The sequence below is a fragment of the Vitis vinifera genome, chromosome 13, assembly GCF_030704535.1.
Source record: "Vitis vinifera cultivar Pinot Noir 40024 chromosome 13, ASM3070453v1".
Taxonomy (NCBI): domain Eukaryota; kingdom Viridiplantae; phylum Streptophyta; class Magnoliopsida; order Vitales; family Vitaceae; genus Vitis; species Vitis vinifera.
Window position 1 is genome coordinate 11,044,660 of NC_081817.1, and position 27,685 is coordinate 11,072,344.

General features: G+C 34.0%; 1 protein-coding gene across 3 annotated transcripts; it reads left to right on the forward strand.

Moving 5' to 3' along the window:
* The first annotated feature begins 7,053 nt into the window (after window positions 1–7,053).
* On the forward strand, window positions 7,054–24,764 carry LOC100252823 (uncharacterized). 3 transcript variants are annotated; one of them, XM_010660558.3, is made up of 16 exons: window positions 7,054–7,332; window positions 8,097–8,601; window positions 8,947–9,190; window positions 13,203–13,480; window positions 18,675–18,845; window positions 18,971–19,741; window positions 19,841–19,935; window positions 20,259–20,321; window positions 20,423–20,511; window positions 20,605–20,670; window positions 21,040–21,720; window positions 22,016–22,090; window positions 22,370–22,440; window positions 22,557–22,614; window positions 23,222–23,459; window positions 23,773–24,764. In XM_010660558.3, the coding sequence occupies exons 2-16, from the start codon at window positions 8,177–8,179 to the stop codon at window positions 24,501–24,503; spliced, it is 4,056 nt and encodes a 1,351-aa protein (XP_010658860.2). In that variant the 5' UTR covers window positions 7,054–7,332; window positions 8,097–8,176; the 3' UTR covers window positions 24,504–24,764. The 3 variants fall into 3 exon arrangements, with proteins under 3 accessions (XP_010658860.2, XP_010658861.2, XP_019080078.2); XM_010660559.3 differs by having other exon boundaries at window positions 7,056–7,332; window positions 18,738–18,845; XM_019224533.2 differs by having other exon boundaries at window positions 7,057–7,328.
* Window positions 24,765–27,685: the final 2,921 nt, after the last annotated feature.

A 27,685-nucleotide genomic window follows, 5' to 3' on the forward strand; every position in this document is an offset into this window, starting at 1 on the left:
TTTACTCGCGGAATTTATTTTAAAAATAGGGTGTCTTTTTTAAAACTCAAAAGAAAATACGAATGGGACTTTTTATAATATAAGAATTAAAAAACTTAACCCAAATTAAATCTATAAATGAAAATTAAGTTTTTTTATCACAATAAAATTCTAAAAGAAATTAGGAATTATCAATAAACAATCAAACACATAGAAAATATCTAATACCTCTAATCAAAATACTGGGATTTTTCAGTCTAAAAATGGTATATTTGATATATGAGATATTAGGAAATAATAAGAGATCTTGACTTAAAAAATAATTTTTCTTAAAAATTTATTTAGATATGATATAAGTCTATAGTTGGAAACTGAATTCTCTTAAAAAATAAAATATCAACTTTTCTAAAATCAATTACGAAAATAATTTTTTATTTTATAAAAAGTAATTAAGAAAATAATTTTTAAAATAAAATAAAATCTCAAAGGTACCAAAAATCAATTAAGACATTTTAACTAAATTTTAAAACTTATGATACAACATTGCCTTATTAAAAAGACAAATAAAAAAGATAATTATTAAAAGTGAAGAAGAAATGAAAAAAAAAACAGAATTATGAGAAAATTATGTAATTAAAATTTCATCAATAAAGTACAAGGAAAAATAAAATTCATCATGGATAATTATGTGATCGTTCCTACAAAAGACAAGTTAGCTAAATATGAATCGTTAGAATTTTCGACAAATATCTTGTTTATATGTACACTGAGACAAAATCTAAACAAAGGGGAAAAAAAGTGAAGTATGATAACAATTTTTTTATAATACTTCCTCTCATAATGATGTATACCTATAATGACTCAATTTAAAGATCTTTGAGTTGATGCATTCCAATTTGAAGATTTTTTATTAATAAGTTTTTTAGATTATCATTTGATCTTATTTGTTAAACACCGATTTTATCACTTTTCTGAAGTTTATGTGTAAAGAAGAACTTTGATAAAATGTATTTAGTTCAATCATTTTTAATTTATCCTCCTCTTATTAGTGTGATGCAAGGAAGAAAATATCGAGATATATATCGTGTATCGAAGAAAGTGGATACGATATATAGGTAAAATATATCGGAAATATCACTAAATATCAGTAAATATTGGTGATATATTGGTAATCACGAATAAGTCGGTAATACAAGCAAAATATCGGTAAAAAAATTAAATTATTATTAATTAATTAATTTTAATTATCTTATAATTTATTTTGTATACTAATTAAATATAAAACAAACATAAAATCATAAATAAAATTATTAATATTTTTAAATAAAAATATTTTGTATCAAAATGTACCAATATTTTACAATAAAAATCATAAATATATTTAAATAACATAATTAGTAATTTTGCAATAATTTAGTTTTAAATTAATTATTTTATTTTATTTTGATATTCAAGTGTAATAGTAGTATATTGAGAATAAATTAACTTAGTACATTTTTAAATTAATATAACGTTGAATTTAAATTAGTACATTTTTACAATTAATTAATATATTTTTAATAGAGGTAAGTAAATTAACTTAATACAAATCATATAATTCGTATATTTGTAATAATTTAACTTCATAATGAGTCTACACTTACAAAATTCACATTTCTTATTAATCGACACTATATAATTAAATTTAATATCGCAAATCATATCATACATATATTAATTTCTTTAACAAAACAACTTTTAAATGTCTATTATACTTCTAATTTCATTTTTAAGAGTTTTTTCTTACATTTTCATAAGTTTTGATAAATTTTTTATTTATCGATATTTTGTGTCAAAATATCCGCTGATATATCTGTAAAATTCAAGTACTAATATATTTGTGATTATCGATATTTTCATCTTTGGTGTGATGTATGTGATATTGTCTTCATGTAATATTATTGGATTGTCTTCGATAGAGGACAATTCACATGACTCTTGAATATGTTGGCTCATAATAACCACATACATTTACGATTTGCTTCATAAATCTCAAGTATTTTTTTTTAATGACTTGAGGAGGTGATTATCATTGTTTGCTTAATTAATCTCTATGATATCATAACACTTCCACGAGTAAATATGTATCTTGTTTGAGATCAAACTTTATGATGATATGAAATATCTTACATCTACATACCTAAACAACTACAAATTCAAATTCTTTTGAATAAATTAGATCTATATCACTTGTTCCACAAAAAATATGGCAATATATGTTTAATCCTAACTCAATGTCTTCAAGTTGGGGCAAAATCATATCTTGTTAATAATGATAGAAAACCAAGTATGATCAATTACAATTTGCAAGATACATTAGTGCCCTAATTACATTAAGGTGTGGCATGATTAAGTAATTCCTCGTTTCCTTCTCTAGGATGAAACGAACCTTTGTTCACTTCAAGTGAATAAGCAATCACTGGGGATTTAAAAGAAACTCTCAAAGACATCGTGTGTCATCCACCTGATAGCTCCTACTTGGATCTTGGCACTTGGAGAAGAATGTTCTTATTTTATGAGGAAAACAAAAGCTAAGGTTTTTTTCGTAAAGGTATAAGAGTAAGAGTTAGTTTAACTCTAAACCCTAAAATATAGATTAGAGGTGGGTTTAAGTGACGAAGGCTCGAGATATGTGTTATGGTGATTTAATCCAATAGATTAAGTCTATTTAATGAATTAGCTCAAAAGATGGACTTCAATTAATTAAATAACCCAAATAAAACTCAAGACTCAATTAATTATATGCTTTAATATAACCTTGTGCAACTTCATGTACCATAACACACATAATATAATTAATTTAATTAAAATATAATTTTCTCACTCCACCGAGAATATTAGATCAAGCGGGAATTATTGGACTCATAGGAAAATACTAGTTCTTTTAAAATCATAATTCAAAATTTGACTCTTCATTCTACTAAGAATCAAACACACTGCAATATTCTATGAAATTAAATCAAAATTTAAAATTAATTATTAATTAATAATTAATAATTAATTAATTGCTTAAGTTCGTGACTTACTATTGATTGTATAAAAGTTTTTCATGAATTAATGTCTATAATCCAACAAAGTGGTAACTATCAACCTTCACAAGATTATCCGTCTAATTCTTGAGTTTAGATTTACCTATATCATGATTAATTGATATACTCTCATTCACCAAGGATAAATGTCAAATTTGACTAAAGAAATTACCACGGTAACTCTAGATGATCATAAATATTTTAGGATCACTCATGGAACATATTGCTGCTTAAACCACCAACAGTCTAATTCATATAGAATAAATAATCACATCAAAATCTCACTTGTATGGTCAAAGTCAACGAAGATTCAAGTACTAATGCAATATTTTCTCATGTCATTCTATGGTACCGAAAGTACTTTTCAAAAAGATACCCCTACTTTTGTGACCAATGAGAATAAGACACTTGTAAAGTTTACATGAATTAAAAAAAAAAAAAAAAACCAATGCTACAAGTAAGATAACCGTGTATTTTAAAAGGGTGCAATCTCATGCACCTCACATTTAAATTATCTTTATACAACCAATTATATTATTCAACAAAATATTTTATAAAAGTTGTAAAATATTTAAATTTTGTGAAAGAAATGTTGTCACTTATTTTATGATATAAAGTTAAAACAATAAGGTGGTGTTTGTTTTTTGGTTGAATAAAAAAAATCAAAATATTTAACTTTTTATATTTAGCTAAAAGTATTTTGTTAATATTAACTAACATAATTAAAGTGAACTTATTATCAATAAGTTTAGTTTAATTATGTTGGTTGATGTCAATGAGTTACTTTTAGCTTAATAGAAAAAATCAAATATTTTGGTTTTTTTATTCAACAAAAAAATAAACAACATCTAAGAGTTGTGAAAAAATAATTTATAAATGAATTAAAATAAGTATTTATTGTTAAAAATTAGAATGATGATCTAATCAATTATTAATTGAAAATTGTATTTATTAAATTTTTATTTATTATAATTTAATTTTTTTCTTTTATGGAGAAGATTAGATAAAAGATTGAAAGTATTTTTTAAAAGAAATTAAAATAAGACAAACATGTAAAATTTTGAGGGTAAGGAAATGCGAGGATAATGCCAATAATGTAAAGACGATAAGAACAAAAAGTGAGGAGTGTCTTCAAATTTTTTTTATTAACATTTGTATGTTTTTTTTCCAAATATTTCATTAATTGTAACTTAATAAAGGTATTTTATTGTTATTTGAAATAAAAAAAATCTTGAAAAAAAAAAAAAAAAAAAGAGAAATATGAAGGGTACAGAGCATTTTATTTTTTTAATTTTTAAAAATATTTTTATTTATAATTTCCATAAATTCTAAGCATAAGTGTAATTGGTATAAAAAATAATATGATTGTCATTTGAAGTGGAAATTTTTTTTAAAAAGGTTGAAAATTTTGTAGGGTACAAAAAATGTGAGAATTGCAAAGAATGTGAGTACAATATACCATCCTCAAATTCTTTATACCCCCACCAATTTTTTTCATAATTTTCACCAATTGTAAGTGTAAATGGTATGAAAAAACAACATTATTGTTATTTGAAGTGAAAAAAAAATCTTAAAATAAAAAGAAAATCGAAGATTTTAGAGGATACCGAAAATTTGAGAATGACATGAATAATATGAGAATGTTACGAAAAATATGAGGAATTTTCATATTCTTCTTACCCCCTCCTATTTTTAATTGTTCTATTTTTTTAATTTTTTTTGTTCATCATTTTCATCGGTTCTAAGTGTAATTAATGTGAATAAACTACATTATTGGGTGAAAAAAATTCTTAAAATGGAAAAATATTAGAAAATTTGGAGGGTATGAAGAATATGAGAAATCTTCATATTTTTTGTAACTTTCTCACATTCTTCGTATCATTTCCACATTTTTAGTACCCTCCAAAATTTTGAACTTTTTTTTCACTTCAAATAACAATATTGTTGTTTTTACATACCAATTACACTTACAATTGATGAAGATTATGAATAAAAAAATTTCAAAAATAAAAAATAAAAATTGGAGATGGTACAAAGAATGTATTCTTCGAATTATTCTCACATTCTTCGTACCCTCTTCAATTTTTAATTGTTTTTTTTTTAAAAAAAAAAATTGTTTGTTCATCATTTCCATTAATTCTTAATTGGTGTGAACAAAATATTATTACTATTTGAAGTGAAAAAAAATTAAATTAAAAAATTTGAAAATTTTGGAGGATACAAAAAATGTGAGGTTATTTTTAAAGTTTTCTTCTTCATGATTTTCATTAGTTTTAAGTGTAATTGGTATGAAAAAAAAATATCATTGCTATTTGAAGTGACAAAATTCTTAAAATTTTTAAATATAGAATTTAGAGGATATGAAGAATGTGAGAAATCCTTACATTTTTTCTCACATTTTTCGTGTCTTCTCTAATTTTTTAAGTGTTTATCATTTCCATTAATTATAAATGTAATTGGTATGGAAAAACACCATCATTGCTATCTGAAGTGGGAAAAAAATTTAAATAAATAAATAAATAATTTGGAAGGTATGAAGAATATGAGAAGGGTATATCTATTGCAATAATATTATTACAAATATGTTAAAAAAAAAACATAACCATTAGGTAACATTCATATAATAAAAATTGAGAATTGACAGTTTCAATAATTTCTAGGTATGAATTATTTTTACATATTTTACTCCGATAAAATGCACAAATTTGTGTATAACTTAAAACTATGAAATATTTTTCCTATAGTTATTGACTATACGAATGGCACAAAATGCAATTACTTGTGATAAAATCCACTAGGCCCCTATTCCAAGATTCATATATCTCTTCTTGTTAATGGGAAAATAAACTCTTTGCAAGTCAATTATCATAAATAATGAATGATTTTTACATATAGAGAATACTTGCCATTAGACTCAATTAATTGATAATAGAGTTTGATTATTGATATGCAAACTCCTCAAAATGAGTTATGGACTAAAATAACCAAGCTAGCAATGTGAAAGTACGTCATAACCTTTAGGAAAACTAGATCCTATTCCCTTTGAGATTTGAACACCGGAGTACAATTTACTTTGTAAAATTCATTATCATATATTTCACTTTTACAATCATCGTATTTATGTTCATGCTAGTTTAGTTCATAAAAATCATTCCTTTTGTTTAATTTAGGTTGAGATAATTAGTTTTGGTTAAATCGGTAATCTTTCAACAAATGTGCCGATTTTACGGTATTTGTGAGATCACCAAATTATTATACCATATGATTGGTTTGTTTCTTTTTGCATTTTTGATTTTGGAAACAACAATTCTTCAATTTGGATCTATGACAATCAAGTATTGATAGTACTGCTAAAGGTAAAGCCAAACCAACCAAATAAAATAAGACACAAAAAAAAAAAGGGTCGATTGATGATTGATTTGTCAGCTATTGCCATATATGTAAAATTGTGGAAGATCAAAGCCATTTAACCATTTACAACTTCCTTTGAGAAATTATTCATAGGAGCTCTTGATAATCATACGTATACATCCATGTGCCATTTCTGAAATTTCTAATACTACACATGAAAACTCGTTTGATTCACACCATCTCATTGCTTAGCAACAAAAGTACATTATTAGTTGGGCTTTTACTCTTCTTGTCTAACATGTGATAGGAAAAAGGGACAATGATGTTTTGAAAGTAGAATTTGACTAGAAAGCGATGTGGGATTAAAATGATATTTGAGGGAAGTAACTCTTTTTAACACTGGGACCAAAATTAAAGACAAGGAAGGGTTGAGAATTGTAAGAAGTTGCCTTCCATATCCCAACAGAGGCTTTAGTCAACCCTGGTCAACTCAAAGTCAATTTTTAGTTAACCCCAAATCTACTAATATTGTAAGTCATAAGTCATAACAACTAGTCTAATCCCTTTGGACCCATCATAACTTATTATAATAGGGACATAAAAAAACCCTTCAAATTTTGCGCTGCAAAAATCATCCCCAAGAGGATATAAGAATATGGTGCGCCCAAAATTCCCCATTAAAATAGAAGGTCGCCCAATCCCAAAAAGATAAAGGGCCCTGATTTTAGCGGAATTAGCCCTAAATTTAGCGGTGTTGTGGGACCCTACAAGACCTCTCTCTCTCTCTCTCTCTCTCTCTCTCTCTCTTCCTGCGAGGAATCTCCACGGCGACAGCTCCAAGGCAAAGAATCAGCCATCGTCCTCACTCCTACTTTCTCTCTCTACAAACACTTTCTCTCTCTACAATTCGATCTCTTCCGATCGGTCAATGTGGGTTCGTCTCGATTCTCTTCTACTCTGCTGACCTAATTTTGCTATCGCTATTGATCCAATTGTAGGTGTTTTTCAGAAAAAACCCTAGATTTTTTTTTTTTTGTGGCCCGACTAGGGTTTTTGAATTCTCGGAAAACGTTTGGCGTTCAGGGTTTCTTGCGGTTGAACACTGTTTTAGAGTTTTCGTTTTTGGTGTTTTGTTAATTGATTTTGCTGGTATTGGTAGTTTTTGCGATTGGGTTTGGTCTTGAGCTTCGTTCGGTTGCTGCGAAAGTGTGGGAAAGGAAAAGGGAATTGTTTCTAGAACATATAGATTTGAAATATTTCTTATTTTGCGTAGCCGCCAAACGTAGGGTTGGTTTTTGGTTGTTCTAGTGGTCAACTCTGTGCTACTGTTTTATCTCAATTTCGAAGACTTTATTATAGTTATTACTGTTTAACTAGAATGAGCTGAGGCATTGAGTTGAATAAAAGAGTTTAAAGAACCAATGATTGAATATTGTGTTTGGTTGCATGGAATTGGGGCCAAGGATTGGGATTTGAGGCTCATAATTAAAACAGTATAGTCTGGTTGTTTCATGTACTGATTCGTGTAGGTTTGAATTTCAATCCCACAATGCATATGCACAAATAAATTTCCATAAGTGAAAGCAACATTTTGAATTGCACAGAATTGGACTGAATCGTGGGTTTTACTGATTCGTCAGGATGCTTGTTAGTGGGCTTTACTTCAATGTTATTAATATTCTTGAATACTTATGACAGGCCCAGCTTCAAAAGCAATTGCTTGAGATGTTGACACAAGTTGTTTGGGAAGGATGAACTACCACAATTATTTTTGAGTAATGGCTGGAAATATGAGATTTGAGTTGTCTTCAGGCACTCCTGAGGAAGCTGGTTTTTCTGGGAGTTATCCAAATGGACAGAGGGGGAACTATCAAAATGCCTGTTTGGATAGGTCTGGAAGCTTCAGAGAGGGTGGGGAGAGCCGTTTATTTAGTTCTGGAACTGGTATATCCCGTGGGAATGCTACATCAGCAATGGGGGATCTGCCTCCATTGTCACAATGTCTGATGTTGGAGCCAATTACACTGCGGGATCAGAAGTGCTCTAGGTTAGTTGAAATAAGGAGAGTTCTGGGGATTCCTTTTGGAAGCACTGGGGAAGACAATTCCTTTGGAGCTGCTCACTCAAAGCCTCCCCCTCCTGTGGCTACTGAAGAACTAAAACGTTTCAAGGCAAGTGTGGTAGACACCATTAACAAGGCCAGGTAATTTAATCTTGTAGAAATGTTTATTGGTGATTTTTGTTATTTGGTAGAAAGTGTTGTCCTCTTTTCCTTCATGATGCATGTTTTTATCTGGTTCTGGTCATTCATTGTCTTCAGATCAGATAATTAAAACTATTACTTCTAATTCAAGGTTAGCCTTTTCTCTGTTCATGCCCCTGGATGCTTGGAATGGATTTTTAATCTTTTTTGGGTTATAAATCTTAGGGTAAATAGAATGGAACTTTGATTAAAAAAATGCAAACCTAGGGCTAGGGTATAGTTAATTATGATTGGTTGTCTTTTGTATACCTTTTGTTTGTTGATGTTGCAATGTCTTTTCACCAGGGGTAGAATAAAAAGGCTGGATGAATCCATAGACAAATTGAACAAATTTTGTGATGCCCTAAACTTAAGGAAGCAACAGCGTAATGATCTATTACCAAATGAAAAATCAGTTGGGTTGAACTCATTGAAAGTGGGAACTCAGATTCATCGAAGCTCTCCAGACCTTGTATCTCAAAGACTGGAGGACAGGACAAAGAGTGTTGTTATGAATAAGCGGGTTCGCACATCGATGGCAGATATACGGGTTTGTATTTGAAACCTTTATTTACATCTGGCATTACAACCCCTCCCTTTTGCATCCTCTTGGGTGTTTTTCCATGCTATGGCATCTGGTTGATGTGATTGTATTTTATTTTTTGATTATTTTTGTGTATTAAAAAAAAAAGAAACTTCTTCAATTTTGGGATCAGGAATCTGAAAGTGAATTTTCCTGAATTTAATTTGCAGTTGTATTTTTTGTTTTTTATTTTGGGATGTAGTTGGCGGGTGAGGTTTGGATGTCTCATGGCCTTATCTCATATAGCAATTTGATCACAAGTATACTTTTAACATGGAGATATCATCATAGCAACAGCAGGGAAAAGTTATGTTATTTGTTCTTGGAACTTGTAAAGTGGGCATTCTAGGATTATGATAGAGTTGTTAAAAGGAAAAAAGTAATATAGCTTTTTCAACTACTAAAAGAAAATGAAAAATAGTTTTTTTAAAATACTAAAGAAAACTATCACTCTTCGTATACGCTTTTAATTTAATTACTCTTTTTACCTATCAAAAAAAAAAAAAAAAAAACTAAAGAAAACTAATAGACTTAGTGGTGGGAGAGGATTCAGGTTAGTGGGTCGGCTAGCTTCATTCTGGCTGAAAAGTTGAAGGCCTTGAAACTGATTTTGAGAAGTTGGAACAAAGAGGTATTTGGTAAGGTTGAAACCCAGAAGCAACTTGCTTTGAATCTGGTGGATTTTTGGGACGAGGAGGAGAGTGCTTGCACGTTGTCTCTGGAAGAGGAGGAAGCTAGAAAGGAGGCAAGAGAGACTTATAAGAAGTGGGTCCTATTAGAGGAGGCGTCTTGGAGGCAAAAGTCTAGAGAAATCTGGCTTAAGGAAGGGGATAGAAATACAAGGTTCTTTTATCAGATGGCTAATGCTCATAAGAGGAGGAATTGGTTGGCTAGAGTTAAAGTCAATGGGAGGTGGTTTACTGAGGATAGTGAAATTAAAGAGGAAGTGAGCAGAGCTTTCTAGGGTCTATTGTTAGATCTTGGAGGATGGAAGCCAAACATAGAAGGGTTAGAGAAGCCTTTTACGGTGGAGGAGATCTTTGGTGTGTTGTCAGGGTTCTGCGGGGAGAAAGCGCTAGGCCCTGACGGTTTCCCAATGGCTTTCTGACAGTGTTCATGGGACTTTGTGAAGGTGGAGGTGATGAACTTCTTTAGAGAGTTCCATGATTCCGGTTGCTTTGTGCGGAGTCTGAATGCAACCTTTCTAGTGTTGATCCCAAAGAAAGGGGGGGTTGAGGGCTTGAAGGATTTTAGGCCAATTAGTTTGGTAGGAGGGCTGTACAAGTGGCTAACCAAGGTGCTGGCTAATAGGTTGAAGGGGGTGTTAGCTAAGGTGATCTCAACGTCAAAAAATGTGTTTGTGGAGGGGCGGCAGATTATGGATGCAGTGCTTATTGCTAATGAAGCAATAGGCTCGATTTTGAAAAGGAATAGAGGGGCGATTCTTTGCAAATTGAACATTGAGAAAACCTATGATAATGTGGAGTGGTATTTTCTTTTGGCGGTTTTGGAGAAGATGGGGTTCGGGGAAAAGTGGTGTCGCTGGATTAAGTGGTGTTTATCCACTACTAGGTTTTCTGTTTTGGTTAATGGAACCCCTACTAGATTTTTTTAGAGCTCAAGGGGTTTAAGGCAAGGAGACCCCCTTTCCCCTTATTTGTTCGTAATAGCGATGATGGTACTCAGCTGTCTGTTGAAGAGAGCAGTTTCTAGAGGCTTCTTATCGCCTTGCTCGGTTTGGGGAAGAGGGGGTGAAGGGGTCTAGGTCTCACTTGCTGTTTGCTGATGACGCATTGATTTTTTGTGAGGTGAGGGAGGAGCAAATGATGTGTTTGTGTTGACTGTTAATGTGGTTTGAGGCAATTTTGGGGTTAAGAGGGAATTTGGATAAAAGTGAGTTGATTCCGGTAGGTAGGGTAGAGAATGTGGAAGAGTTGGCTAAAGAGCTTGGTTGTAAGGTGAGAAGACTGTCATCCACTCACTTAGGAATGCCATTGGGTGCTCCTTTTAAATCTGTAGTTGCTTGGGATGGAATTGAAGAGAGACTTCGCAAGAGATTGGGTATGTGGAAACGACAATATATTTCTAAAGAGGGGGGGGGGGGGGGGGGAGGAGTTCCACCTTGATTCGTAGTACTTTGTCTAGCTTGCCGATCTATTTCATGTCTATTCTCCAGTTGCCTAGGACGGTTAGAATGAGATTGGAGCATATTCAAAGGGATTTTCTATGGGGTGGTGGAGCTCTTGAGCAAAAATCTCACTTAGTAAGGTGGATGGTCGTTTGTTTAGATAAAAGGAAAGGAGGGTTGGGGGTTAAGAGTCTTGTGACACTCAATAGGGCTCTCCTTGGCAAATGGAGTTGGCGCTTTGCAAATGAAAGAAAGGCCCTTTGGAACCAAGTGATTAGAGGGAAATATGGGGAGCAAAGAGGTGGGTGGAGCTCTTGTGAGGCTAGGTAGGCTTATGGAGTTGAGTTGTGGAAAGCAATTAGAAAGTTGGGGCACCTTGTGACCCCTAGATTTGACTTTGTGGTGGGTGATGGAAGGAAGGTGAGCTTTTGGAAGGATATGTGGTGTGAAACTACTCCTTTGTGTGAGTCTTTTCCCTCTTTATTTTGCCCTAGCAACTTCTAAGAGGCTTGAATGAATGAAGTTTGGACAGCTTTTGGGGAAATGGGGGGAAGTCAGAGCCCTTGCTTCACTAGGCCTTTCAATGATTGGAAGATGGAAGAGGTGGAAATGTTGTTTTGTTGTTTGGGTGGGAAGAAGGTAAATGTGGGTGAGGAGGAAGATAGGGTGAGGTGGATGGACTCGAAGGATTGCTTGTTCTCGGTAAAGTCCTTGTATAGAGCCTTGCAGTCGGATTCTCTAGTTTCTTTCCCTTCGAAGATTATTTGGAACTCTAGTGTGCAACCTAAATTAAGTTTCTTTGCTTGGGAGGCTTCGTGGGGAAAAGTTCTAACCTTGGACTGGCTGCAAAAGAGGGGTTGGGCTTTGGCTAATTGATGCTTTCTTTGCCAAACGTTTGAGGAGTCTATTGATCACTTCCTTCTCCATTGTGAAAAGACAAAGGAAGTGTGGATGTTGCTCTTTTCATTGTTTGGAGTGACTTGGGTGTTTCCCTCTTCTGTAAAGGAAACCCTCTAAGGGTGGAGGGGTTCCTTTGTGGGTAAAAAGTGTAAGGCTGTGTGGCAAGTGGGTCTGTTATGTTTGTTTTGGTCCGTTTGGAAGACAAGGAATAAAATTGCCTTTGAAGATAGTGTGCTGTCCATCCAAAGACTGAAAGTTTCTTTTGTGTGTTTACTATGGTTGGAGACCAAATTGTTGATGAAAGGTGGTCCTTTGACCTTAATAGATTGGGTGGGTTCTCGGTGAGGGAGAAGGTTTTTTGTTTCTTTGTTGTTTTGGGTTTAGTTGTAAGGGGGTGAGTGCCTCTATACTGTACATCTTTGGGTCGCTATGTTAGCGCCTCCTCGTAATACAATTCTTTTGCTTATTTATAGAAAAAAAAAAGACTTATTTCCATTTTTATGTAAAATATGGGAGATGGTTTCTCACTGTATTGTATGGGAATGTTACCTATTGTATTGTTTGGTTATATGAAAAAACACAACACAACAGTTTTAAAGTCTTTTTATGGTCATTATTTATTTGGAAAGTTAAGTCTAATGCTGGGAGAATTGCTTTCTTCTTCCCTTTTGGTTTTTTTGTTTTTTTTTTTTTTTTCAGAAGGAGAATTGCTTTCTTCTCGATTTCATGAATCTTTTGCTGGTGAAACTCATACACTTCGCATGTAGTTGTACTCTCTTGGCATATCTTGTCTGTTCCTATAAAAAAAATTAAATAAATTTGCTTATAAAACAGAATGAGTTTTGTTTAATTTTGATGGAACAGCCAATTGTATTCACTACTTTCTAGGTTTCAGTCACTAGTGTTTCATTTATTGCAAATTGTTAGTTAATTTTCATGAAAACTTTTCAGCCAGAAGGCCGAAGTAGCGGTCCCCCAAGGCAGACTATGGTAATGGCAAAAGACAGAGATATGCTTAAGGATGGTGGTGTGGGATCTGATCTGGTTGAAGAAAAGATTCGCAGACTGCCTGCTGGAGGTGAGGGTTGGGACAAAAAAATGAAAAGGAAACGATCAGTAGGTGCTGTTTTTACCAGACCCATGGATAGTGATGGAGAGTTAAAACGAGCGATGCATCATAAGCTTAACAATGAAACCGGTCTGCAAGCTGGTGATGCTCAGGGTATCAGGTAACTTTTTATCAGATCATTTTTGTGGTGTCATAATCCTGTTTTAGTGGTTTAAGGCTCTTTTTTCTTGATTTTGAATCTAATTTGATAGTAATTATCAAGGAGCATTCCTATAAAAAATTCTCGAGCAGCATAGATTTATTTCCAAGAATATTGGTACAATTTTCTTGGAGGCATTCAAAAGTTCAGCCAAAAAAATAATTTGTTAATCTATTAGAAAGTAGGTAAATGTCCCTTTTCCTAAGTGAATCTATATTTTTGAAGAGGATTTGAGTTAGTGTTTCTACTCCTTTAATACCAAGACCTCTCTCCTCCACAAGCTCACTCATATACATGAATGCTCGCTGCTATATATTTGTATAAATACAGACATATGTTTAGTGCTAATATGGGTGGTTATATTCGGATGCCATGCTTTTCTTGCTCTACTTTATTGGTCAAAGAGATTTTTTTCTCCATACTGTTAGAATTGATTCATTAATTAAAAATAATTGTTTTTCTTATCTGATAAAGTTCAGATCTATGTTTTTAGGGATTGAGATTCTAAAGAAATTTAATCCTAGTCCTGGAAACATTGTTTGCTTTAATATTAAGATTTCAATTTACTTCTGGAATTCTACTTTTTTGCCCCACTTGTCTCAAAAATCAGGTCATTTTGACATATTGAATCAAAGTCAGAGATGGGGAACTAATAGGGACAAACCCACGAACTGATGAGTGATGATGATTCTAAGTTTAGAAGGGGTCTTCTATGGATGTAACAATTTCAGAAATGAATTGTGAGAGTAAATCCAACGGACAACAATAAGAAATTGGAGGATAAAATGAGGAAACATGGTAAAGTTTGGCAGAAAATTGTTAAATTTTGATTACTGTGTTCTGCTTGCTCAATTTTTTATAAGTTTTTTTTTTTGTTTTGTCTTTAATAGGCTCCTGTTTTTTTTTTGATAGGCAAATAGGCTCCAGAAGTCTTATGTAGACAATCTACCACATTCTGTAGATGGCCTTGGTAGAGACTGCCATTTCACTCTTGAGCATTGTGATGCAAGCTTATTGTATTTCTACCGCATTTAATAATTTTTGTGTGTGTATTTATTGATAAAAATAAAAAATAAAAAAATAATTTTTGTGTGTGTATTGTGATGAATGAAGTAAGAAAATTAAAGAAGAAAAGAAATAACCCTCACACTGAACCATTCTTCCTGAAATAAACTTATCTTAAGAACCAAATTAAGTATGCAAGGTCTTGAAATAAATGACTTCTAATAGCTCTTGAAATTAATTATTTTAGATAAATAATATGACATTCTTAAAAAAAGAAATCATGTATATGCAACTCAAATTTCAACATCCTGTTGATATAATATTATCAAATGGCAGTACTCTCTCTCTCTCTCTCTCCATACACAAGCACATGCAAAAGCTGGAGGTTGTGGCACATGCATTGTCTGTGCATCCCCAACAACACTATAATGCCTCAAAATGTGAAAAGTAAGAAGTGAAGTAGGAGTATTGGATTGGAGAGATTGTTAGAGTTGTAGGGATGGTTGATTTGAGGGGGAATCTTAGGTAGTTGTCTTATTTTCAATATTATGAAGGTAATTTAAATATTTTAAAATAGTGTAAAAAGACCACACTCCCTCATTGCTTTATGCATACTTGACGTATGGCACATGTGTTGTTTGTGCAACTCAACAAAAGTTGAAAAGAAAAAAGATTTGAGAAATGGTTTAAAAGGATAGGATAGAGTTATAAAGAGATTAGGACACTTTATGGGATATACCTATCAGAAAAAAAAAAAAAAGGAAAAACTTGATGGGAGGTTTGTTTGAGAGACATGCAAAACACAAAGGAGAGAGAATCTCTATTTTCCTTTTATATATATATAATGCGTGTATATCTAGATGTATACAGATGAGGCTATTTGTGGGGCACATATCCCATCTCTATTATTGGCTTTCACCCTTTTATAGTTTAGCTGTTAGGATGGTGTATTCATCAACACAGTTTGTATTGATCTAAATCTATTTAGAGCAACCTAATTGTACTTGATGTGGATTTTATCCTGAACATTACATATTGACTTTAATTTTTGATAGGCAAGTCGAAATCTTATAGAGGAGTCCCTATCAAAATGGGGCATAACTAAGTGCACCTAAGCCCAAATAGTTGTTGAAATTTTGAAATGATAGCAGGTTTCCCCTAACATATCCCCTCGTCCAAAGGAAAAAGGTTTTGAGGAAGTGATCTTTAAGAGGGTGGATTTTGGCCAATTGGTGTGCTTTGAGCAGAGAGGAGTTAGAGTCCGTAGATCATATCATTCTTCATTGTGACAAGGCAAGATTATTATAGCAGTTGGTGTTCTTCATTTTTGGTGTACTGTGGGTTATTTCTGAGTCAGTTAGGGAAACCCTCCTAGGGTGGCGTGAGTCTTTTATAGAGAAAAGATGTATTAAGGCTTGGAGAGCTGTTCCTTCTTGCATTTTCTGGACAATTTGGAAGGACAGAAACAGGAGATACTTTGGTAGTGATGAATTGTCTGATCAAAGGCTAAAAAGTTTATTCCTAAACAATTTCTCTATGTGGGTTAGGGTGTATATAGGTGGTGGCTATACGCATTTGATTGATTTCATAGAGTGGTTGGGTATTGGGTGAGGGGGGGAGAATATTTTTTTGTACCTTCTTTTCTGTTTTTTGCTTGGTTTACTTGTATACAACCTGTATACTCTTGTGCACTTTTTGCGCTTTTATTAATACAAATCTCTTACTTATCAAAAAAGGGCCATGTCTGAATGCTCAAGACCTTCAGAAGTGCTATTTCTATTTTTTCATATGCACTAAAATAAGCATAAAGGAGCCAACCTCCATAGGTTCTTGCATCTCTTGCCTGCATAGCCATCATGCCAACCAAGCTCTTTACCCTTCTAAGAAGACCCAGATCACCCTAAAAGGGGAAAAGCTTAAAGAACATTGCTTGGAATCCTCCACTTGCAATACTGTGATATTGACTTTTATTGATCAGATAAATAGAACAATTGGATTCAAATATTCCTTTTCCACTGCTTATATATGAACACCTCAATTGGTCAACACGTTTTAATTAAAAAATGAGTTCATTATTAAAATCATGTGTCATCACTCCAATGTTGATATCTTATATGCACACACAAATACATACACTATCCATCTGCATCTGTGTTTGCAGCAGATATGTACATAAATTGAGCTTTGATCTAATTACACCTATTATGAAACTTGTTCCTGTTATGCTATTCAAAAACTCCTTGTGGCAGCAGCATTTTCCCAAGCCCATTGTTGGGCTACATCTTTACGATGCACATGATTCTTGCCAAACATTATATTAATTGGGTCATATTGAGTTGATAAGGTACCAGCAACTGTCCAATCCATAACAGTTATAATGATATTAATTATAAAATTGGCTTTGCATAACCCAACTCTTGGGTTTGATAATTTTATAATTAATATCATTACATAGTTGTAATCTCTTTTCCTGGGCTAAATCTTTTATAGTTGTAGGCCCCTTAACTTTGTGGACTGGTTGGGTTCTTGTTGAGGGCCGGTGAGTGCTTGTCCCTTTTGTTTCCTGTTTTTAGGTGACGCTTGTATACTCCCTGTATGCTCTGGGTCGCCTTTAAAGCACCCTTTATCTAATATATCCTTGTGCGTTTATCTATAAAAAAAAAACTCTTGGGTTTGATAACATTGATTGATCCTACTTGTGACTTGTCTATCAAAATGCATATATATATATATATATATCAGTGTTGTGAATATTAATAAGTTTCCCTTAAATAGAAGTCTAGATTTAAAGAGGTATTTAGAATTTTAACATTTCATTTTGAACTTGCTGCCTCTTTTTTGGTTCCTTTCCATCTTGCTAAGTTTGAAATGCGTACATTTTCTGGAAGCATAAATTTGTTTCCTGAGCATGCTAGGGGCGGCAAAATTGTGAATCTAGAAGTTTTATTTTATTTGTCTTTTTCTTTTTCTTTTTGTCCAAGAACAATTTATGCATTGTGAGACTGGCGAATTTTTCCGTATTGAGCAGACAAAAACTTTCAGTCTTGGGGCAACGTAGGTTTTATACATTGAAATTTATTTGGTGAAAGACAAACAGTGTTAATCTGTTTTACATATTCTTGCATTTAGTATCATCGTATTTTCCCATTTACTTTGCCAATCTTTAGTTTTATTTTCTTAGTGTCTTATAGTAACTGATGAAGATTTCTCAGTCACGTTTTTGTTTCCAAGAATCTCTGTTTTTGGATTTGTACATCTTTACCCTCTGGGTGGAATAAAAGCCCTTGGATATTTTTCAAACAATAAAAATAATAATGTTAATAAAATAAGACTAGCTTGGGTTCTAAGCCTTGGAGAATTGCACTGATTTTAAGGGAGGAAAGTTTACAGAATACTAAATTTGTCCTAAAATGGTTCCTATGGCTTGAGATCTCACTTCCAAAGTCTTCAAATTTTGAAGAATGTGGGAGTTGGACATTAGACACTAAATTTATTTGAATAACCCCATTATTTTGAGATATGATAAATATTTTTAAATTTAAGAAAAGGAGAAAGAAATGAGAGGAATGGGTATTTGGAAGATTCCCTTTGAAATTTTCAGATGTAATTCGATTTTCCCAAATCCAACCAAGTGAACAACAAATTTCAATCCCATCAGTTCTTTAGCTGATATTTTTTATATCTACTGATGTTAGAAAATAGCTATTGCTAGTGATGTAATCTTGTTGTATCCTGGCATTGAAATCTCGTTCTATCTTTGAAATTCATTGTAATGCTATTACAGTTTTATACTTTTGTCAATTGTGCAGTGCATTTTTATGAACTTGCTATTTTATACTATTACTGCTTCTGATAATGGGAATACTAGAGGTTTACTCTTGTTTTTTCCAAATTTTTTTCATCTGTTCCCTGCAAAACTCCTAGATTGTTCGAGAAATTCTGTTCCATGTGCCCTCAGTCATAATGAAAATGAAGTTTCTACTTCAATACCTTTTGGATGAGGTTACTTGCAAATCAACCCCTTTTCGGTTTTGTTGTTTTGCTTTGATGTGAGATTCTAGTCCTCCATCAATATATAGCTTTATTACCTACATTTATTGATTTATATAAGAATCAAATTTTATTCTTAATGTTGCTAAATGCCTCACAGATCAGGATCTTCTAATGGTAGTAGTGGTGCTAACAAGTTAGATGGTACATCCTTGTCTGCCAGTTCAAATGCCCGTGTGACACAGAAGACTGAACTGGAAAAGGCCTCTCTCTCAAGGGATCACACAGCTGGATTGAATAAGGAAAGGCTTGTAGCAAAAGGAAGCAATAAGTATGTTTTCACTCCTTTAAATTTATCTCACTAAAATCAGGCTTCCTCTACAGTTTTTTTTGTTTGACATTATAATTTGTTCTTAATTTTAATTTCTGATGTGCAACACCATCACAATTATCTAGGTTAAATATCCGCGAGGACAATAATGTAGTCACTCCTAGCCCAATAATAAAAGGAAAGGCTTCAAGGGGACCACGAACTGGCCCTGTGGCGGCAAATTCATCTCTTAATTTTCCTCGCACATCTGGAGCACTGGAAGGCTGGGAACAGTCTCCAGGTGTAAACAAAATCCATTCAATAGGTGCAACTAATAATCGCAAGCGTCCTATGCCCACAGGATCATCCTCTCCCCCCATGGCTCAATGGGGAGGTCAGAGACCACAAAAAATCTCTCGCACTAGGAGAGCAAATCTTGTCTCTCCTGTCTCAAACCATGATGAAGTGCAAATATCATCCGAAGGCTGCACTCCTGATTTTGGTGCTAGAATGGCTTCCACTGGGAACAGTGGGTCGCTTCTAGCCAGGGGTGTGGGTAATGGCTCTCAACATGGTAAAATGAAACTCGAAAATGTTTCTTCTCCCGCCAGATTATCTGAAAGTGAAGAATCTGGTGCTGGTGAAAACAGATCAAAGGAAAAAGGAATGGGCAGTTGTGAAGCAGAGGAAAGATCTGTAAATGGAATTCAGAATGTTGGGCCTTCAGTGTTGCTTGCAAAGAAGAACAAAATTCTTATTAGGGAAGAAATCGGAGATGGTGTGCGGAGACAAGGACGGAGTGGAAGGGGCTCGGCATTTTCTAGGGCTAGCATATCACCAATGAGGGAAAAGTTTGAGAATCCAACTACAACAAAACCACTTCGAAGTGCAAGGCCTGGTTCTGATAAGAATGGAAGGTGTTGAATGCTTTTCTCTGATGTTGGAAACAAATTTATGTTTTTAACATTTATTATTTACCTTTCTTATATACATAATTGTTTATTTGTTCATTTCAGCAAGTCAGGCCGTCCTCCTCTTAAAAAACAGTCAGATCGAAAGGCGCTTACACGTGTAGGGCAAACTCCAAATAGTGGTTCTCCAGATTTCACAGGTGCGTTTAAAACCTCTCAAATTTGTATTTCATGCATTTGGGGTGTGCATTTTAACAATACCATGATTCTTAACAGTTCTTATACATTTTGAGAGTAGAGTGTCAACTTCAGTATTCCTTAGGTTTCGGTGCTGGTTAAACATCTAACTTTTTCCCAATGTTTCGGTGAAAATCTTTCTACATTTAGTTTATTCTTTATATTTGTTATTTAAAGATTCAGTTTCCTGTTTCTAATTTGTAGCTCCTGTTTTTCCAAATTAGAAGATATAGGTGCTATTGGCTATATCTTCGATGCATTAATATTCTTCTTCATGATATTCCAGGTGATTCAGATGATGATCGTGAAGAACTACTAGCAGCTGCAAAATTCACTGGTGATGCTAACTGTATGTGTCTTTTTTTCTATTTATGGTGTTTCCGCACAAGATATTTTTGTTCCCCTGGCACATGAGTGTATTGTTGATTTCTGTATTGTTTGCTTTTGAAGATCTTGCCTGCTCTGGTTCATTCTGGAAAAAAATGGAACCTTTTTTCGCTTCTGTCAACTTGGAGGACACATCCTATTTGAAGCAAGGGGTAGCTACTAGAATTCATGATTATAATTATGAGTTATATTTTTAATTGGCTGCTCACTGATTCTTTCCACTTTCCTATTTGAAACTGGATCAGCTGCAACGCATGGAGGAGCTCCATGAAAGCCTATCTCAGATGTCTGGCAATGGCAAGAATGCCTTGGTATTTTCTATTCAATAATTTAACATATGCCTTTCCTGTCTTCACCCGTTTCTCTCTTTACTAGTGTTGAACCAACACTCTATTTCATATGGTGAAATTTTGGCATGCTGTAGCTCATTATTAGAATTGCTGCAAACCTCTACTTTGAGTTTGATTTATGCAATTTATAATAGCAGTGGGATGTCTGATGGTAATAAAATGGTAATTTTGTTGCCACAGCATTTGAAGTCATGAAGCCATCATTTGGAATGTGGACTTGTTAATAGATGCATCGCTATTTTTTTGTGTGAAAATTTTGAAACATTATTCAATTAATCTATATGGCTTATGGGTCCATGTACTAGTTTTAAAATTGTCTTGCTTTCTCAGAATGATCGAGTACATGAAGAAAGTTCTCGGTCTCAAACTCATGCTTCTGGAGAGAGAGAGAAAAACCAGATGAATCAAATTGGATCTAAGGAGTCTGCTAGGTCTGAGAATTTGGTTGATCAATTCCAGGATGGTGATGCTGCCATATGTGGAAGATTGAATGCAGAAAGAAGGTTTAACAAAGTTACCCCACTGTACCAAAGAGTATTATCAGCTCTTATCATAGAAGATGAAACTGAAGAAGAAGAAAATGGTGGACAAAGAAATATGTCTATCCAATATTCTAGAGATGACTCTTCTGCTGGCGCTTGCCTTAATGTTGATATTGACCCTCAAAGAAGGGATGAGATGGAATCTGAATATGATTCTGTCTTGGGTCTTCGACTGCAGAATATATATTCCCCTGACAAATTTTCTTGTAATGGGAGTACCACCTTTAACAAGGCCCCAACTGTGTTCAATCCTTCATGTAGTGATGACCTTCTTCATGGAGTTCATAGTTCTAAGCATTCAGATGTTGGGTCTCTCTCTGATATTTTTCATGACTGCCTGGATGTTCCACAAGCTGTTCAGCCAAATGGTTCTGGCATTTCTTCCTTTGAGTTCCGATATGAGCAGATGTCGCTGGAAGACAAACTGTTGCTGGAGCTGCATAGTATTGGCCTAAATCCAGAGACTGTGGTATGACTTTTACCTTATACAAGAAATGATGTTTATCAAAATTATTATTTTGTCTTTTCATTAAAGTCGATTCCTAATGTTCCCCCCCTACTTGTTTTTTTCTTATGGATTTTCCAAATCTTTACTCTAGTAGATTCATGTAAGGGATACTTTCTTTTTATCATTAGGCATCTGTAAGTGGGTTGCATGGTAAAATATCTCTTCGTACAATGGCATACTTTATGGCTAGAATTTGTCCTTTTCAAGATTCTCATTTTTTTCTCTTCTCCTTTTACTTCTGGTTGCCTTGTTACAGCCTGATCTAGCAGAAGGAGAGGATGAAGTAATTAATCAAGAAATTATGGAACTTGAAAAGAAACTTTACCAACAGGTTGGATTACATTCTTGTTCTTTATAGCACATCTACTTTCCTAAACTTATTATTTCACTATATTTGAGCAGAAACTGAAAGAAAGTGCATTTGTCAAAGTCGTGTACTTCAAGAAAAATGTTTATTGCAACTTATTTGAACCTTTTTTAGTGATTTTTTCTGTTCTACTTTTCTATCTTTTTAAACACGCACACGCACACACACGCACACACACACACACACACACACACACATATATATATATATATATATTTGCTGAGGATCATATTGTTTCTATAGGTTGGGAAGAAGAAGATGCACTTAAACAAATTATCTAAAGCTATTCAAGAGGGGAAGGAAGTGGAAGAACGGTAGGATTATTCAATAGTTTGAAAATATTTCTCAGATTAGTTTGAACTATGAAAATTAATTACGAAAGCATTTTTTATGTCCTTGCTCTATTTAATATTATGTGGTCAATTTGCAGTGCCCTTGAGCAGGTTGCATTGAATAGACTTGTTGAGATGGCATACAAAAAGCAGTTGGTTAGTATTTCATCTGTGTCCATTATTTGTTCTTTCCTACAAACTAGAGCCTTTTGCCTTGTGACTGGATCATTACATATTCATATGATATTGGGGCTTGTTGATGGTTCTTTTAATATATATATATATGGTTGAGCATATGCATGGAAGTGTTTATTGATAAGAAGCTGAAATTTATGGCTTCATCAATGCTGATTTTTAAGGTGTGTTCATCTTTGTTCTTGTCTTCAAGCTATGCATGTGTGGCATAGCATTTCTGAACTCTGTGCCAGAATGTGTCTCAACCACTTGAGCATATCTTTATTTATTCATTTGTTATTTCTGTTAGGTTTAAGATATACATTCTATTTGTTATTTTATTTTTAAGTGGTTCAGAGGCAGTGATTCTTTCATAAATGTAAGACTGTCTAGTGCTTCTGTTGTTCTGATAACCATACTTGAGTACGATTTAATTCAGACACCATGCAGAAACGAGGTGTTCTAAAATATGTGTATATCTCTGAGCTGTTCTATTCTAATAGTTGATTGCCTTCATTTGAATAAATATAAAATAGCTTGTTTGCAGTAGGGGTAAACATTGAAATGTCTCTTCAAATAATTTTTACAGGCCACTCGAGGAAGCAGTGGGTCAAAAAGTGGTGTCAGTAAGGTCTCAAAGCAACTTGCATTGGCTTTTATGAAGAGGACTCTTGATAGATGTAGGAAATTTGAAGAAACAGGCAAAAGTTGCTTTAGTGGGCCTGCACTTCGAGATGTTATTTTGGCTGCACCTCTTTGCAGCAATGACGCAGAATCTATAATTCATCCTGAAGGTCTTAAGTGTCAACCAGAGCCCAGGGCATCAGGTCTGCTTATTTAAATACTTGATGCTATGACATGGAGTAATTTTCTTTTTTGCTTTTAAGAAATTTCTCTTTGTACGATATGCTTTTGTTAAAGTTATCAGTATAATACTTCTAGTTTTGGTAGACACTAAAAGCCAGGTGTCTGGTGAGGGGCCATTTTATAAATTAAGTTCAGTAGAATCTGTTTTTTTGCTTCCTCGTCATGAGCGCCTTTGCTCCAAACACCTTCCAATATGTGTTATGGACCGTCTTTAATCAGTTTTCTGGTTTTCAGCTCAACTGTATTTAAGTAATAAGTTTTCTTCTTTTGCAGGCTCCTTTACCAACAGGGCTGGGCGGAATGATTATAATAATGATAAAATTGAAAGGGGATTATTAGACACACATGAAACACTAAACCACTCATCTGACCAAGATTTTGCCAAAAGTGGCCCAATATTGAACAGAGGAAAGAAGAAGGAAGTGCTGCTTGATGATGTTGGTGGCAGTGCCTCCTTGAGAGCCACATCAACTCTAGGCAACAATCTTTTGGGTGGAGCAAAGGGAAAAAGAAGTGAGAGAGAGAGAGACAAGGATGGTCTAGCAAGAAATTCTGCTGCCAAAGCTGGCCGTCCATCACTTGGAAACTTCAAAGGTGAGCGCAAGACAAAAACAAAGCCCAAGCAGAAGACTGCTCAGATATCGACTTCAGGAAATGGATTTGTTGGCAGGAATACAGAAGCAACACCTCCTTTGTACCCTTCATTTAGTGGTTCTGATGAATTGATTACCAATGATAGCAATAAAAAAAGAGAAGTCGGGTTGATGTCTCCTGGTAATGTTCCCCAAGATTCATTTAAGGAAGTCAAGGAACCCATGGACTTTCCGAGCTTGCAGATTCATGAATTAGACTCGATAGAAGAACTAGGTGTAGGCAGTGACCTGGGTGGGCCTCAAGATCTCAGTTCTTGGTTGAACTTTGACGAGGATGGCTTACAAGACCATGATTCAATGGGCCTTGAAATACCTATGGATGACCTCTCAGATTTAAATATGATTCTGTGAGGACGGTACACTGTATATTCCTGTGGATTATTCAACTGTTTAGATGAGAATGATAGTGCTGTTGTCAAGGGAAAACAGCTGTTTTGAGTTTTATCTCAGGCAAATTGGCACTTGTAATTATGGCAATTCTTTTTGTATACTTCTTTAAAGAAGTCGATTTAGGAATCATTATTGCTTAAGTGGTCCGGATAATTTCTTTCCTTGTAAAACACTACAGTTTTCTTTCAGAGCCATATATGTTCATCCTGCTTCTTGCTTGTATTTCTTACTCTGTTCATCTCTTAAGTTGCTTTATTGATAGGACTGCTGGTTTCTGCTTGTCAGTGAAAGTGGCATGTTGATGTATGAGGTGTTTCATTTACATGTATAAACATGTTATAAGATACACTTGGTTGATTGGTGAACTATATCACCAATGTTGCATCTGTACATTAAAATTAAATTGAACAAGTTCCAATGCAGGTGATCAGTGTTGTCTAATGCATGAGTAAGATGATTCTAGTTTTTATAACAGGAGTAAATTCATATCAAGTATCTTGATTCTAGACTGTACACCATTAAAAGGAGTGTATTTCTCCTTTTGATATCTATTTTCTTGATATTCTTTGGAAAATAGCCTTGAGGAGGTTCATCTTTTTATTTTTATTTTTATTTTTATTTTATGATATGGTTTTTAACAGTTGTTGAAAGGGACACAGATCTATCGCTTTTGGGTTCTGGTGTGATTTTGTAGCTGCTTTACATGTATAAGGAACTTTGTTCTGGATCCTTCAGGGGTGCTGACAATAGCTTCTAGCAATTGAAGATTGTTGGCTCTTTTATGCAGAATTTATCTAGCACAACAACACTGTTATCATGGTATTGGGAATGTTTAGGTTTATATTTACTCTTGCTTGGTACATGGGCACATATTGGCATTGAGACTTTTTAGGCTGTCTGAGAACTTGACCTGATCTCCATTTTTTGATGTCCATTTTAAATCTACCATGTAAGGCTTGGACAGGGAGTTAAGGTATGTTAACTTTTCTATTCTGTGATTGGTTCTTGTACCTTAACCAAAATATTCATTACCTTGTGTAGTACTGAAAATTGGAATTAAAATACACTTCTCCATCAATTGTTCAATTACTGCTCTCAATTTGTTTACTTAAAAATTTCTCACAATCATATATTTCTCTATCTAATGATATTTTTGAACCCTATCTATAATATGAGCTTGATGGATCTGATATTGCCCCATGGATAATAGTTTTGTTACTTTTGTATTCTTCTTCTAAGTTGGTTCAAATGTTTATCTTGAAATTTTATTTATCATGTTGTTGTGCCATTGCAGGTTGCCTCAGTGATGCATGCCTTGAATGTCTTGTCAGGTTCTTGCACTGATGGTCCTCCAGTTTCAGTGCTTGGTACTCATACCATCATGAACTAGAACAGACAATTTTAGATTTTCAGATTATCATGAAGCAGGTATTTTTTCACATGTGGATATTATTTTTCAATGCAGAATTGTAATCAACAGGTGTCTCCTTCCTTTCTTAGTATCTGTGACTGATTTTATTTTTTATTTATTTTTTATATTTTTCAGTATTTGGGCCATTGCATTTAATCTGTCTGTTCAGAAAATCATGGGTTGGTCATACTAATTAGATTGATCCGTAACTGTTCTAGCTCCTGTTGTACTTTCTGTCTATTTGGTTATAGTTTGTTGTTTGTATTGCTTCTGCTATCTGCTTGTTTTCTTAGCATGTTATTGGAAGTAATAGATTTGTATTCTGGGGGAATTCAAAAAATTCACTAGAATACTGATTGTTAATAAAATCAAGGTTGATCACGACAGGTGGGTGGTAGGCTTTTATTCCCCTGTTCTATTTTCTCTTCTTTTAGAGACTCAAACTGACAAGAAGCTTTGAGGCAGGGAGAAGTTGTCTTGACATTACGTTATATGAAATTTTTCCAGGAGGGTATCTCCTGGGGGCATCCAGCTTGTTGAATCTAATTGAGTATATTCTTTTGGGGTTTGAGCAGATTTGGGCAAGTTTAAACCCACTTTCACAATACCCTTTTTAAACAAGCGTTGGGGAATCTGTGCTTGTGCTTGGTTAAGTCCTCTTTCTGTTTAGCTAGCTGATGGGAAACCTGTGGCCATTTTGGTGATCACCCTACTCTAATATGTTTCTCTTTTGGAATAATGGTGGAAAAAGATCTATCCTCTTATACATTAATGATAGGTAGTCTTCTTTACCTAACATCTTGCGTTTAGTGTAATGGCTTATGTTTGATACCAATCAAGTCCAAAGGGGCATCTTAGTGTTGTTAAAAGGATAATCAGATACGTGGTTGGTACTTGTGATCGTAGCTTTCTCCCTTCTCTCTTCATATCAAATACAGTATTGGGAAGGGGTCTAAAACACATTTTCAAGATGACATTTTGGTGGGGGAATCAACCTCTCCATTTCTCTTTTTGCTTCTTGTTAGGATCTCGAGCTGGAAAAGTTCTTTGGCCTAACACAGGTTGTGATTAAAGATGTTGGATGCTGCATAGTAGTAGTACTCTCCTCTACTACTAATTTGACCACTTTCCTTTTGATTAAAGCCTTTGCATGGTTGGTAGCTCTTAAGAAGGTGTTAACTAATGATATGCTTTAACTCGGTAGGTCTTGCAGGCAATCGGTTCTTCTTCTTTGGCTGAAGACAGGTTCTGATGGAAGATGGTGGATGCTGGATTGTTGTTGCAATTGCTCTCTTCGAATGCAAACTTGAGACAACTTTCCTTTGGTTAAATTTGTCTGGAAAACAAAAAGCCTTTTACATTGTTGGTGGTCGTTAGGATGGCATTGACTAATATGCTTATAACTAGTTAGGCCTTGCAGGTTTTAATCCCTTAGAGATATTTGACATATGGAGGAAGAGTGGGGAATATGTTGGCCATCGATTTCTTCATTACCCTGTTTTTTTTCGGCCGGAATGAAATGTTAAGATCTTCATGGATAAAAAGGCGATGCTGAATTATATGTGGAATAATTATTATCAAAGAATTTTTGGGTGTTCCCGGAGCCTCGTGTCTTTTGGATTGGAAGACCAGCTGAATGATTAGAAACAGGGGATGTGACACACCCCTACTCCCTACCACTAATCTACCCTCTTAAAACATTTTGGTATTTGAAAACTGCATTCACAATTGC

Excerpts from the sequence above, each read along its gene's own strand:
- LOC100252823 (XM_010660558.3), top strand. The coding sequence starts at position 8,177 with ATGGCTGGAAATATGAGATTTGAGTTGTCTTCAGGCACTCCTGAGGAA. Across the intron at positions 8,602-8,946 it reads GACACCATTAACAAGGCCAG|GGGTAGAATAAAAAGGCTGG; the intron begins GTAATTTAATCT and ends TCTTTTCACCAG. Across the intron at positions 22,091-22,369 it reads AAAAGAAACTTTACCAACAG|GTTGGGAAGAAGAAGATGCA; the intron begins GTTGGATTACAT and ends TTGTTTCTATAG.